At 41.8% G+C, this 15692-nt stretch overlaps 1 protein-coding gene across 9 annotated transcripts in view; it reads left to right on the top strand.

Annotated features, from left to right (window-relative positions):
• The window catches only part of dgkh (diacylglycerol kinase, eta), a 62974-nt gene that overhangs the window by 9113 nt on the left and 38169 nt on the right, over nt 1–15692 (top strand). For 4 of the 9 annotated variants that reach the window (XM_052081736.1, XM_052081735.1, XM_052081733.1 and 1 more), the window contains exons 3-5: nt 6984–7094; nt 8963–9121; nt 12847–12927. In XM_052081736.1, coding sequence (XP_051937696.1) covers nt 6984–7094; nt 8963–9121; nt 12847–12927 — 351 coding nt within the window. Of the gene's footprint in view, nt 1–6983; nt 7095–8962; nt 9122–12846; nt 12928–14098; nt 14315–14673; nt 14834–15692 lie in introns of those variants that run through there. The other 5 variants (XM_052081740.1, XM_052081734.1, XM_052081739.1 and 2 more) reach the window with 3 other exon arrangements.

The following is a 15692-nucleotide window of genomic DNA, read 5'->3' as shown; positions in this document are numbered from 1 at the left end:
AGTCATGCCTTCTTCATCCTACGCTTACATTTTGGACATTTGTATTCTTGGCAAAATTCCTAAAAACTCACACCAACGTTTTGAAAAAAAAGCCTTCCCAAAAAATAGACACCAAGGCCATATTGTCATAATTGGTCAGCTCCTGTTGGTGTCTAAATATTCTTTTTGATTAGTTTGCTGTGTCGGGAATCTGAGACGGTTAAGAGCATTTGCCCTGTTTTTCACCTCTGAGAGATGAGTGGATAGATTAGGATAGGGTTTTTTTTTTTCATAAAGCAAACTCATTAATCAGATAGGCTCCACAAGGACTCGTAATTGGCTTGGCACACAAAGCTCGGGAGCTTTAAGCTAAGACAGTGGGGACCATTAGCGTAATGGAGTCTGTTGTTGACTGTGGCTAGGCCGAGCTGAAGTTCATAGATGGTCAAGTCCTGTGTATGTGACTACCTCGTTAAACTGACTGTCTGGGTCTTGTCAAAAGGAACACATGCTTCACTGCTCCACTTAGCCTTACATTGACCAACCACAGCTGCTGGATCCATTTGAACCCCTGTTGCCTTTGTCCATTGTGTCGACTTGTTTGTGTGCAAACCTGAGTATGTGTGTTGCAGTGGTTGGCCTGCCGTTGGCCAAGCGGTGTGCGTGGGCGGAAGCTGCACGGCACTCAGGTTACTCATTTCTTTTCCGCAATAGTACTTAGACTCTGTATCACAATTTAGCTGAAGAGCAGGCCAGCGGACGGAGAAGAGCGGTAGCGCTATTTAAAGATCACTTCTGGCCTACTTGGCAACAGGAAGTATATGGAGACAAGGAAAGGAACTATGAAGGCCAAGGAGGGACAAAAGGAGAATGTAGAACATCTAATTAGAGCTCAAGTCATTTGTGCAGCTTTGACAGGTCAAAACAAAATGTTTGGACACCTTAACGTCAAAACCAGGTTGTTTTATTTGCAACTGCTATACATTTCAATAGTTCTCATGATGCAATCTATGTACCTTGAGTGAACTAGTGGTTTTGTCCAACTCCACATTACTAATAGGTAGGATTTTGTCCCCTGTCTATGTCACATGTAACCAAGTCAATATATCCTGAGTCACCACTGTTAATGTTAAAATGTAAAAACAATCAACCCGCATTGTACTGAGCAGATGAGTTGGAGAGAAGACCAAACGCCTGGCTAATTTTTTTTTATGTCTTGTTTGCCATTGCTAGTACCCATCTGTGGTGGGACCACAAAAAAATAAAAAATAAATAAAAATAAGGAACCCCGACCAAGACAAAACACATTATAAGAAATATATAACAATGGAATGTAAGTGAACTCCACATAATTTTATACAGTGACCCCCATGTTTTTGCATGCGCCATGCATCTGGTTGCTGCTCACATTGTTTGCCCTCTGCCAAGCAAAGTAAAACAAATGCAAACTCCTACCTGTTACGATCCGGAATAATTCGCATAGGAGTGTATCCCAAAAACGTAGATAAGGATAGCATTTTTTGGCATAAATGTTTATTTACAAAAAGGCCGACAAAGTACAAATGAGATTACTGGTACACAGAGCTTGGATATCCGTGACTAACAAAATGTGCTTGCAAACGGCAAGGAAGAATGAAACAATGTAAATAGCTTGTTGGGAAGGACAAGAAAATTCAATTATGAGAAAATACAAAATAACACTATGCATTAGAAACTTAACTGCTACTTACAGCAAGAACAAACTATGACATAGATAAGAATGGAGAACAAGATCATGAGTGTCTTGAGAATTGCACTTGGCACGAGAGAGGCAAATAATCCGACAATGGGCAGCCCGGTGATCCAGTGGTCAGCATGTCAACCTCACAGTGCGGAGGTACTGGGTTCAATTCCAGCTCTGGCCTCCCTGTGTGGAGTTTGCATGTTCTCCCCGGGCCTGCGTGGGTTTTCTCTGGGTACTCCGGTTTTCTCCCACATTCCAAAAACATGCATGGCAGGCTGATTGTATACTCAAAATCGTCCCTAGGTGTGAGTGTGAATGGTTGTTTGGCTCTGTGAGCTCTGCGATTGGCTGGCAACCAGTTCAGGGTGTCCCCCGCCTACTGCCCGAAGATGGCTGGGATAGGCTCCAGCACCTTGTGAGAATAAGCGGATCGGAAAATGGATGGATAGATGGATGGGTTGTCGGCAGGGCAGGATTTAAATTGTCCACAGATAATGATTTGAATGCATGACAGGTGTGCTGCTGGAGGCAACACCCTCCACTCCAGATGGAGCTGAAAACAAAACAGACAGCTCAAAATGGCTAATTGGTCAAGCTGACAGACTGACTGTGCTGTGACGGAGTCCCCACTGTCTGGTGTGTGGGATGCACCAGTCTCCATTTACGCCAAAAACGGGCAGATACCTGATGATAAACGTCAATTTATCAGTCACTACATACCGTCTTCTACTGATTATCCAGGACTGATAAATGTGTACCACTTTGTCTGTACTCTACAGGTAGATAGCAACATGTTCCATTTCCTGTTTTGGGACAACAATCTTTTTTTTTTTTCGTTTGGACTGATCACTGGTACCCTTGTGTAGTGGCAAAAAAGCAAAACACACATGAGAAGATAATATCTCAGATGCTCACTGAGCTGAAGTATTGTTAGCTGACATTTGGTCTTTTTTTTGTGTTTATACTATTCTATTATACTATTCAAGTATATTTTTTTGCCATTTTTCCTTCTATTTTACCCTCCAAGTAGCTGAAAGAACAGTTCAATTCAAGAACCAGGGATCATCTCTTTCAAAACTGATTTAGGATTTACAATATTTTTCATCGGCTCCAAATTGGGCGATGACTTCATATGCTTCAAGAGCTTCTCAGTGCTTTGATTGCGGTTGCAAGCGAGCGGCAAAGTAAGCCTTATAGGGAAGTCCACATTGGAGGTATTTCACCTTAATCCAGGAATTTGGCCATCAGCCGTGCTAATGGAAAACAGAGCAGGGGAATTACCATAACATTGGCTGACAACCGTTGCACTGTTTTCACTTTCTTTCCACCAAAACAAGACAACATCACAGGACTTTCAGGGCTTGGGCGAATAGATGCTTTTGCAAGCGTGAGATTTGTTAAAAATAGGCATCAGTTTTGTTTTCCATAAAAAAACGGTTCGCCATTTTACTGTACCAAACCATGCCCAAGAGTAAGCTCCCTTTAGTGTCCCTTTGGGTCCTAAATTCAGTAGGATTTTTGCGATAATGTCAAAAAAGGTCGGGCTCTTGTGCCATAGAACTTCCAAAATCATAATTCTTATTGGTAATCAATTTCTTAGCTGATAGTTGTTGAGTGGCGGCCCGGTGTTCCAGTGGCTAGCGCGTTGACCTCACGGTGCAGAGGTATCGGGTTCGATCCCGGCTCTGGGTTTCCTCTGTGGAGTTTGTTTGTTCTGCCCGTGCCTGTGTGGGTTTTCTCCGGGTACTCCGCTTTCCTCCCACATTCCAAAAACATGCATAGCAGGCTGATTGAACACTCTAAATTGTCCCTAGGTGTGAGTGTGAGCGAAGCTGGTTGTTCGTCTGTGTGTGCCCTACGATTGGCTGGCAACCGGTTCAGGGTGTCCCTTGCCTACTGCCCGGAGACTGCTGGGATAGGTTCCAGCACCCCCGCGCAACCCTTGTGAGGACAAGCGGATCATAAAATGGATGGATGGATGGATAGTTGTGAACCTGATTCTTAAGGAGTTTGTCAAAATCAGTGTATTTTTTTTTTATCTTAATTTTACAAAATAGAACAGTCATCAGTTGCGATATGGGTACAAGTTACAAGTTTAACATACATACTGTAGCTCCTTTGATCATTTTCTTTTGAGATGTTCATTTGTTTGAATATGGGAAGACTGGGCATGAATGACCACTGGTAAATACGGTACTTTCTGACTTTTAAAGCTAATAGCATGGCAATCATGTCGCAGATATCATTTCATCATCCACACATTACACTGTTTTTGAAATCTCATTCAGTCTATGCTAACTTTTGCATCTGCTTGTAGTCCAGTGCAGTCTTTCTGTGTTTTAAGTTGACACAGCTGGTGGGCAGGATGTCAGCTTCAGGCCTGTGTCTCTGTTTGTAATTCCCCCCTCCAAGAACAGCCTTCCTGCGCTATAAATAGCCTGTGTGTGTGTGTGTGTGTGTGTGTGTGTGTGTGTGTGTGTGTGTGCGCACGCGGCGCCTCAGTCAGTGTGCATGGTTTATCGTTTCCACGTGCAGCCATGTGTTTGCTGTGTATATTGCTGGCATCACATAACAAGGTCGAGAGAGTCCGAGACAGTTTGATTGTCGAGGACGGGACCTCGTATTCTGACCATCGTGGAAGTTTCCCATCTTCCCTTCTGTTTTCTGCTTAAAAAGCGCTGATCCCTTCCAACGTGGAAGCCAGTAATAGATGTTTTTGGTGCTGTCGTAAGGATGTGATGATCGCTTTTGACTGGTGGAAACCTTTTTTTTTTTCGTTGAGTGCTTTATTTAGCAGAAGAAACCGATAATGTTTTTATTGTTCCTCTTGAAAAAAAAGTTGTTTGAATACTGGGAATACTGTTTTTACAATACAGACAATGTAACAATGTTTTTCGACTAGCAGAAGCAGGTACGACCAGGTACTATTTCTAGGGTTTGTGAATACTGTTGGTCGCTCATTGGTTGTCATAGCAAGAAATAACAAAACGCGTGTGGCTTTTGTCTTATTATACTGCACAGTCTCCACTTTGCAGCACAATGTCCTTAGTTTCTATCCATGCATCAATTTTCTCTACCAGTTGTCATCATTCCGTTTGCAGTTTACCTAGAGTCTTGTGGGCATGGGGGCTCCCCCAGTTTCCTCTTGAACAAATTTGCCTCCACGGTGCAGAAAAAGGATTACAGGAAACCCTCGTTCTCTGTTGTTTGTTATGTGTCTCATTCCAGTGGATACATTAAATGCAATAATTCTTAAGGAGAGCCAAGTTGAGCCAGGACTCAGCAGTTTTTCTTTTCCAAGTAAATCAGTGGAATGTCAAAAAGATGGCGACTTGACCCAGTCAATTTGGGCTAGTTCAGGTTCACTGAAGTTCTTTACGTGTCAATAGCACGACAATTGTCAAGCAAATGCAATTGTAAATTATGGTTGTCTAAGGCCTTGGAATCCAACCATATATCCATCCATTTTCTAATCCGCTTCTCCTCACAAGGGTCACAGGGTGTGCTGGAGGTTAAGTATCCCAACTGTCTTCAAGCAATAGGCGGGGAACACCCTGAACTGGTTGCTAGCTAATCACAGGGCACACATCGATGAACAACCATCCCGTCACACTCACACCGAGGGGCAATTTAGAGTGTTCCATTAACCTGCCATACATGTTTTTGGAATGTGGGAGGAAACCGGAGTACCCGCAGAAAACCCACGCAGGCACTGGGAGAACTTGCAAACTGCACACAGGAAGGCCAGAGACAGAATTGAACCCTGCACTGCTGCACTGTGAGGACAACCGGTCGACCTCCAGGCCGCCAGGATTTTGAATGCTTATGATAAAAACAATGCTTTAAACAGAAGAAAAAAACAAATTGGGGGAAGGATTTGTCCCATATAGATGGTTGTCCATTACATCTAAGTACTTTTCTCATAGCCTAAATATACCCAATAAAGTTAAAAATTACTTTGAATAAATGTTTTTGAAAAAGCTTGAAACTTTATCCAAACCCGTACCCTCTTTGTTGGTGCGGGGAAGGAAAATAAAACAACTCCGCACTTAACCAAAAGTAGCATGCTTAAAAGAACTGTACATGACTAGTGCCTAAGTAAAAATTGTTTTTAAGTTTCTTGTGGTACTGTTTTGGAATATAATAAGACCGGCAATACTGAGGTATGTAGTGCTAAGCTGGTGCGATTCAATGGAAAAGAGGATTTCTAATTGTTTTTAAGGTAAATTGCCTGCTGTGGAGAGTCCAAAGCAACAGCTTGAATGCTCTCATGATACGTTCGACATGTTGCAGTTTGTTAAAGTCATGTGTGTCAGTAGCCTGCAATTTAAGCTGATATTGACTGTCAAACAAATCAATACGTATGGAACCACCACGTTTGAAACGAAGGGTTCGGAGAGTTTTCACAAATCTTCTTCCGTCCATCTTTAGTTACGTTATGTCCGTTCAGAAATTTAGAGAGTTGCTCAAATTTGCAGTTTGTTGATTCAAAAATAGAGTGAGTGCTTGTGCGTGCACTATGCAGTTCAGCTGGAGACCTGGTACGCCACTCCTGGCTACGTTTGGAAGTTAATGGGAGTGGAACACATTTTGCCTTTCCAAACACACCCACTATCGGAGTAGTGTGTGGGCGTCACAGTGAATTTCAGAACGTGTCCCAGGTTGGCAGGTGGCATGAATGAAACAAAGAGGCTCTTTTTTTCTCATTTTTTCTTGCTGACCTTCTTAAAAACACAAACTGCGTTAAAATGCAAAACTCTAAGTCAAGTGGAGTCGCTTCAATGCCAAGTTCGACATCAGTTCAAGTTGTTCTCAAGTTTTTGGCAAGCAAGTTGCAAGTCCTAATAGCAATTCAAGTTGGATTTGAGTCAAGTCATATTACTCGAGTGCCACATCTCTGCGGACCACACAAAGCGGAAGCGACGAGAGTGTAACTAAAGTTATTGTCGATTATCAAACAAACAGAAATGAAGGCAACATTTCAGTAATTGTGGAATCAATATATGACTTCCAAAAATGCTGCAAACACAGGAACATTGCTTCAGTTATTTGCGGATTAATCTGCCGCTTCATCTGACTCCAAATTGGGCTCGAAACAAGCTTAATATGGACAAAATCTATGTTCAGCTCTAGTATTACTACAGTACATCAATTTAACATATAGGGCTTTCAATACGTTTAATTTTGCAAGTTGCAGTGTAAAGCAGATTTGTACCACATGGAAGCATTAAAACATTTTTTTTTAATGTGTGCTTCTTTTCTTTCCCCTCCCTTCCTGCAGACGAGCATAAAGGAAGGATTGTTGCTGAAACAGACCAGCTCCTTCCAGAGGTGGAAGAAGCGTTACTTCAAGCTGAGAGGCCGAACACTCTACTACGCCAAAGACGCCAAGGTAATGTACACTTGAATTAGTCAAATGTAAAAATAATAACCATTTCTATAATACGTAATGCATATACTGAGGGTTTTCTAATTTACATTAGATTATATTACATTAGATTTAATTTTCATGTCAGGAAAATATAAATTCACTTAAATCTGTGCAAAAATCATATTTTTAGCACTTCCAGCTCCTCACTGGCTCGCAGTCATTAATAGCATAGCATAGCATAACCATGTCTTTTTTTTTACCTACCGGTACTATCTTTATTTATTCAATAAATAACTTAATTACTATCGAGTCTGCTACTCGACCAACCTTCGCTTGAAAAAATCGATTCTGAATATTATATTTAGATTAACACACACTATGTGACAGATTGCTGTATTTTCAGTAGTCCTACATTGGGAAATTCCAATTTTAAGAACAAAGTTGTGGTAAATATACCATAAACAAAGATTTTATTATTTCTATTTGTTACCCAATAAAGGAAAAGGGGAAAACAGTCATTGCCATTCTGTTAACATTCACCAGTTGAAGGATGAATATTTTCGATTTTATTGCAAAAAATTCAAACATCTCAATTCTTGAAATGAGTTGCACACCACTTTATTTTATTTTTCCCCCCCATTTAAAATTGTTTAAAAATGTAATTGTATTAAGTGCATTTATTTGTAATCATTTTTTATCTTGAATGATTTTATTTGTGTATATACAGTATATACTACAGTATTAATTTATAAGGGTCATTCCACGTCACTTCACACAAATCCCCAGAAACTCCCCTGTGACACTTTAATTTGTCAGATTTTTATTCTATTCGTGCCTTATGATCAACATTCCCTCTAAACTGCACGGATGAACAATTGCGCACTCCTCTCACCTTCTCAGCACACACGGTGACAGCTTGCGCGCACCCCGCACACGCTACATTTTTACATTCATTACTTCATTTCCACGCCACTTCAATCTACAAACAGGACACCAGACAATTCCCACTTCCATTACAGTTTCAGTAGTGCGACCTCAGGTGCACACTCAGTTATTCTACGATAGTTTGACGCATACATTGACACACATTCAATCACACTCACCAAAGACGAGAGGCTGCAGGCGACACGCGGAACACTCCATTCAAACATGGACACAATTTATGAGCCCATTGAATGAGGCTCTTTCGCGCGTTTCAAAGGTCAGGTGGGCGAGGAGTTTTATTAAATGACATGTTTTCCGTGATTTATGAGTAGACAATGTGAAACCATAGTTAATACATTTTATTTTGTATAACATACTACATCACGTACCTTGTTATGATCGCATGTTTTCTATAGGTGTGATACTGGTTTGACTGCCGTGGGCATGTCTGATGTTGTTCACTACGGTCCAAGGAATGTTCAGGGACTGTGTGAATGCTCAACGGATGGAATATTGGAATGAACATTGTTTATGACGTGAAAAGAAAGAATCCAAAGTTTGAGCCTCTTAGCTCAAACGGTGTTCGAGTTATAGCCTGTCAAATTTAGTGTGCAATTCCTGCATCAACAAAGGGGGCATGTCACTCAAAATTGGACAGGTTTGAACTCGAAAACACTTTGAGCTCGGACACTCAAACTTTGGATTCTTTCATTTGATATCATGATGTACTCATAGAATAAACATCAGGCAAATTGATGAGGTGTCACCGGGGGAGCATGTGCGACTTGTTTTGTAATGACTGATAATGATTATTCTCATATAAATTACATTACTGTTCGACTTTCTTTGAATAAAACATCACGTCACAATATTCTTATTTTCTCTTCATTCTTCTTTTACTTTAACTTTCATGGCCACCCTCTTCACCACTTTCCGATCCATGGACACGTGTTTGCGTGTGCTAGTCCGGCAGCGTGTTGGGCCGCTGGCAAGAGCGAGCGCTGCGCCGGGCGTCCCGGAGCCGCATATGCTGGCGAGCTCTGTCAGTCTGCTGGACTGGCGCACGGCACTCACCCCCACCTATGGGTGCCAGCGGATCTGAGGAGGGCCTAGTGAGAATTCGGGTCAGCACAGTACAGTCTTAAGACCATCACCTGTAGAGATGCACTCGTGCCATATGGTGATCTCATTGGGTCCGTATTTGCGTACTAATTGTTTAAATATGTTTCCATACCCAGACCCAGTTAGAGCCCGGCTGATAGATGACATATTTACTTAACACAGGTCAACATTTAGTTGGAATCATCCTAAAAGTAAATCACTACATTTTGTGACCGTTTTTTTTTTTACCATTACTCACCAACGGTTTTCCAACAGCCATGTGATCATACATGAACCCCAAAACTGTCAAACTATGCTGAACATAAAGGACCCTATTTTGGTAGACTGTTGCCCGGGCGCTTGACATAAGAACGGGTGTGACTTAATTTTCATGCCAGAGCAATTCTAGTCTAGCGTGGCCATGTTCCGCCTGTGTGGGTGTGTCGGAATATGAAGCTACCTCGCCGCCAACGCACCTGTCAATTTGGTGACAGAAAGTGGTCTGGCTCAATGTAAACAGACACATGGTCAACTACTTCTTCATCTGAAGGGGGAAATATTGCGATTTACCTGGAAATGCGATGAACGTACTCCAGCGAGTCTAATCTTTCTTTCCGCATCGTTCAAGCATGGCGTTCTCAGGCATGCACTCCGTGTCGCCCCGATTTCAATGCAAATGAGGAATCCCGCAAATGAGGGATGCCGGGAAAACACTATGTTTCATCCCACAATGTCGCACAGAGCTGCAAATACATACATTTTTACCAGTCAAAGTCCACCAAAATACCAAAAGAAAGAAAATTCCACCCATGCACACAGTTAGACAGCGTTTTGCGCAAGACTTGTGCCGGAACGAAAATAGGGTCTGATACCGCTCATTTATTTTAAAAAGGTCCATTTTGTAAGGAAACAATCTGAAAAGCACCCACTGTATTTCCTCACAGTTTTTCTGCATGAAATATATTTTACTTTATTTTAAATGAAATGATTGAACTGCATTTGATATTTTTGTGAATGCATTAACCAAAAAATGCAACATTTAGTACATTTCATTATATTTATTAAAGGACAAGTAACTAAAATATTTATGTGGCTTATTTAAACTTCAACATGCTTTATATTTATTGCACTGGATATCTTGAATACTGCTACAGGATCCAAAAGTCTCATATCAGTCGAGCTCTAATTCCAGGTTTGGTAGCAAAAAGAAACAATCTTTGTTTAAAATAAGTCCGCCTTCCATTGTTTGTGCACTATGTTGCTTGTCCGTCTGCCATCTTCAGTTTTATACAATGGACCCTCGAAAGTCGAACATCATGTGTTTTTAAAGGCCTTTCAACCTTACTCTGTGATTTGACGAACTCCCATTGTAGTTAGTCCATATATGTTCATGATAGCATGGCTAAGATGACAGTTGCTACTGGAGGGTCTGGAAGGCTTTGTCCACTATTCCCATCAGCTTTCATTAGAGCTTTCCTCAAGACAGTTTTGTGTGCTTGTATGTGTTATTAGTGTGGAGGTAAAAAGGTTTGTGTGTGACTGGAAGTGTCAACGGAACACTAAAAAGCCATACAACACACACTAATACACTTAAATATGATGTATCCATATGCTGACCAAGAGTATAAGACGTTTGGGTTGGCATATTTTGGCTAACGCAGGCACACATACACAAACATTAAGACCTCTGATGTGTGCCTTCCGCATCGCAGCTTGGGTTGTCACGTTCTCCTAGTCGTGCTCGTCGTCCATTTGCTGCTCTGATGGACATGCCTCACCAAGCATTCTCCCCGTCATCCATTCAGCCAAGTACCCCTTAGCGCTTGCCAACATGTCTTTCACATTTAATGCATTTTGCTGCAGCAACCACAAAGAAAACACCCAGGATTTGGAGAACTGCTATTATGTGGTCAAGCTAACTTCCTGTCTGATTGAACAAAGTGAGTTATCGCTGAAAGTCTGGATCTTTTGCTCTTATTTGGAGCAATGAGAATATATGTCAATGTTGCTCTCTGTAACTCTTTCATATGCTTTCAATGCCTTCCAACACCCGTTATTCACTGTGTTGACAAACCAAAGGAAACAGACTGCCTCCAATGAAATGTAACAACGGGTGTTTTTTTCGGTTTTGCGGAAGGAAGCTTGGTGCACCCCGCGGTACACCCCCACACACCCAGGAGAGCAGTCCCAAGGTCCCCAGAGTTGACCAGCAAGTCTTCGATCTTATTCAAAGGCAAAGGTGCAGCACCATCCTCCGGGACAAATAAATGGCAATGAAAACCCAGAACAAAGAACCCCAATATGTTATCATTCAAATGCAAAATAAGTTAAGATGCAAATTACTATGGGCTCCATTTTCGGGGAAGTGTAGTTTACCATGTTTGGGAATGCGGCGGACTGTGCTGCGCCATGCTGGGCGTCCTGGCAGACTGAGGACAATTTTTTTTTACATGTCTCCAAAGCACCTGAACATTTGGTGACTGAAAGTAAACTAGACATGAGACCATCTTGGAGCAAATCTAAGCTATGGTGTATGGTATAATATCATTTTGGTGATTCTGATCGATGCGCAGGCAGACAGATTCTGCGCTTCACTGATAAGTGTGGTGGTCGTCAATGAATTTCATTTTCACAACCATATATGACAACAGTGTGCTTTGACCCCTCTGAATCATTGTGGAAATCAATTTGTCGTTATTATTATCAACTTTAAAAGCGCTCTTAAAAAGTCTTTCAAAATATTAATACATGATAACAACAATTTAATGATGCTAAATAGTCTCAAATCTCAAAATGAATTAACATTCTTTAAAACGGAATTTACCGACTAACTTGTGGAACTAATAGAACAGTGATGTGTTTTTTGTAGTTGGTACATTTAAGAGCAGATTTACGTCGATTATGTACTGTAGCAACTTTGGACAACATGGGACGTTGGGAAGTTGGTCTTAAATTTCATTTCTAACGGAATTAAACAGTCTTAAAAAATCTTAAAATTAACTTGAGTGAGCTGTCATGGTGGTCGTGTTTTTGAATGAAAGTTTATCTGATTCATAATTTTATCGAAAACATAATCGACAGATTCATCGATTATGAAAATAATAATCAGTTGCACCCCTATTTTCTTGCTACTTTGGCACGGAATGTCATGATTTTTTGATCCAACCAGGCAGATGGACTTGATGTTGGGCAGTGCTCTACTAACTGACATAATTGTCATGTCATTTTGTTTTATTGGATAAAATAACATAGCAACGTGCAATTATTAGATGCATTATTTGCATAGGACCGTAACATTTTGCACCCCAAAGTTAATGGTTTTGCCACAGTGAACCTCTCAAGGAGCTTTCACCAGAGTACATTGCCCAGCCTCGGTCAGCCTTGCGTTCTTTGTCTGTTGGACTCGATGTTGCTCTCGTCAGTTATTTTTGCTCGGAAACCACAGTGGGGACTCCTCGATCTGCACCGCATCTATTTTTACATGCGTACATGGCACCCTTTGAGAAAGTGTGATTGCCATTAGAGGTGCCATATAGCACTTCCAAAATAGTTCCGTCAGTTTTTTTGTGTAGATTGGTTGACAAAATGCACATCTAAAATGCTTTCATTCCCACCCCATTCCAGGCCCTCGCTTTACCCATAATAAAATGCGTTTCCTTGATCATTGTCGCTGTCGTAATCCCAGTAACAAATGTTAAATTCAACTCAAGAAAGTCGACACTAACCTTCGTCTCCACCTTTCCTGCAGTCTCTTATCTTCGATGAAGTGGATCTGTCAGATGCCAGTGTTGCGGAGTCCAGTACCAAGAATGTCAACAACAGCTTCACGGTGAGTTCACATTCCTGGCACCTCACACACGCTGGGTGGGTGATGAAGTCCACATTTGGGAGCCTCATCTCACTCATGCTTTCAGAATTTTCAGTCCCACGGTTAATGTTAAAATAGTTTACAAATTAATTCTCGTCGATTATTTAGGATGCAGTGAACGGGAACCCCAAATATTAGAAATGCTTCCAATGAAGAAGGAGTATACATTGTTCGGGGTTAAATAAAAATGTTATAGCCATGTTGCAGTTCTTGATTAAAGAAAATGCTGTATAAAATGTGTAAATTGAAGTAAGGGCATTTATTAATACTTCAAGTTTTTTTTTTTTTGGAAAGGAACAATTCCATATCTTGAATATTGTACTTACATGTTCGTACACAAAGCCTAACTAATTGACAAATTAATCAACACAATATTTTTTTGGTGTAATGAACTAGTGTAGAGCCGAAACTTTCAACAATTTTAACTTCAGATGGTTCTTTAGTGACAGCCAAAATATATATTCTTGACAAGAGCGTAAATATTTCCGGCACATTTTTAGATGACATTTCGATTATTTTTGGCATGTTCACTTGGGGAAGCACGGCTGACATTTCCTGGAAGCAAGCACTGTGTGATGTAACAAACCTGAAATATCAGCAGTGAGGACAAAAAAAAACTACTTGGCTTCTAAAAATGTCTTCACTCATCCTGGGTGATGCTATATTAAGAAAGGAGGAGTGGAGTAAGCGGGAGTTGTCGTTAGGAGAACAGTGCCCTGAGGAATAGCGTGCTGCTATTTTTAGCTTCATACGCCTTGAAATGTCTGCATGGGAATGACCTGTCGTTGGCTGTATTCGCAAATGAGATTAGCTGTAACTGCGACTCGTCTTCAAACGTGTGTGTGCAGCAGTCTTAATAAAAATTCCTGCATGCCAGAGTATGGAGATGGACGTTGAGCATCAGTGTCTCATTAAGAAGGGTGGGAGTTGAAGTGGGTGGGGGTTTTGGGGGCGATGGCGGTGATCATAATGAAGGAGGAAGCCCAAAATAGAACACGTCAATTTTCAGTGTGAAGACATAAAGTGTGATTGGTGTGGGCTACAATTGAGGGGGAACTGGTGAGAGTGTGGTGAGGGAAAGACGAATAGAAGGGTGAGGGGAGGGGGGGGGGGGGGGGGGATCCTGCAGTGATGCTATTTGACTGCCTGCATTGTGGATGGTAACACGGCGTGCCGAGCAGGGGTCGAATACACGTGCATCGAGAGTCACGCTAGCCGACAGGCAGGGACAATGGTGGGTGTTGGACTTCATCATGAGAAGAGTTGGAGAAATTGGACGCAGAAAGATTTTCTGTTTGTGGTCTGTCCATCGTTCCAGTGATGATGAGTGTTGGCGCCCGCTGTGCAGGTGGGTGCTTCTGCTAAGCCACGTGATCGCTGTAGGTGCCATGAAGATGTTTAGGCTGAAGCGCATGTGTGCTGCATATGTTGCTCCTGCAGAGCCTCAGCTAAATTTTTAACCAAAGCATTCATAGAATGTTTCAATGTTTATTCCCTTGAGACTTTCAAATGGAGGGCATTAACAACATTGTGATTTGCATAAGTGACTTTATTGCAGTATGTAGGAATCAATTAATAACTAATGAATGCCTTGTGAACTGTCAATGCTCTTGATTTAATATAACCCAAACATTTGCTCTGCTGACCATTTTTGTGCCACAATGGGTTTAGGGTTGGGGTTACACCCTAATTTTTTTCATTTCACAGATGGCCACCAGATCTGTGAGAGAGGGCTGCTCTGCTGTGGGAGTGGTCACAGCCTATTTCAATCATGGTCAATCAAAGCAGCTTGTTTAATTCCTTCAGATGTGATGTGAAAGTCACGCACGAGAGTCTCGACATGGCCAAAGAATTTCTACGCAGTGAAGTGGGTGCTTGGAAACACTCCACATACGTCTGGCCACATTGTGTATCATCTATACATATTGTACAAAAATTTTCTTTCGTGTTAAATGTCATTAGGGTTATTGAGGTGCTGGAGCATATCCCAGCTGGCTTCGGGAGAGAGGCAGGATGTATGTTGCAAAGCTGGAAGAAACCCACGTAAGCACGGGTTCAACATGCAAACTCCACATAAGAAGACCGAGGCTCGAATTGAAACTTCAAACAACAGCACAATCACATTGCCTTTGAAAAAAAAAATGCACTGGAGCGCGGCACACACAAAGTCCTCTGAAATCTCTTCCTGATATACTGTACATAATTTTCCAATATTTAAGAGAGTCTAGGGCCATTCTACTCTCTTTATGTGTAAATGAGCATCCAATGAAGAGCAATAGAGAAAGAAGATGAGGCGTGAATACTTGATGAAGCAGCATTACTGTGGCGCAGAGACGAAGCACCTTGCAGTCCATGTGAGAAGGAGGGCTCAAGCCCCCCTCCCAACCCTCCAAACCTGAATCCCCACCACAAACTCGGCATGGAAGATCCGCCTCCTCACACTGACTCATTCGTTCTGATTGGATCGGCTTGAGCTGCTCCCGCCACGCTCTTAAAATCACTGAAATGTACCTTAAGGCTTGTACACGTGCATCACTGTTGTGTCGTTCCTTGCCGTCGATTGTAATGAGGCTTCTCATCACATTCTCACACACACTTGCAGACACACACACACACACACTGTTGTGAAGGTCAGTCATCAAGGGAGGTTCTCCACATTTGAGGGATGCCTGCATCCAATTTGGGAAACAGCTGTTGTTGTTTCCCTCGGCAACCAATCACCAGCG

The sequence above is a fragment of the Hippocampus zosterae genome, chromosome 12 (genome assembly GCF_025434085.1).
Source record: "Hippocampus zosterae strain Florida chromosome 12, ASM2543408v3, whole genome shotgun sequence".
Classification (NCBI taxonomy): Eukaryota; Metazoa; Chordata; class Actinopteri; order Syngnathiformes; family Syngnathidae; genus Hippocampus; species Hippocampus zosterae.
This window is presented reverse-complemented; position numbering and strand designations above follow the sequence as displayed.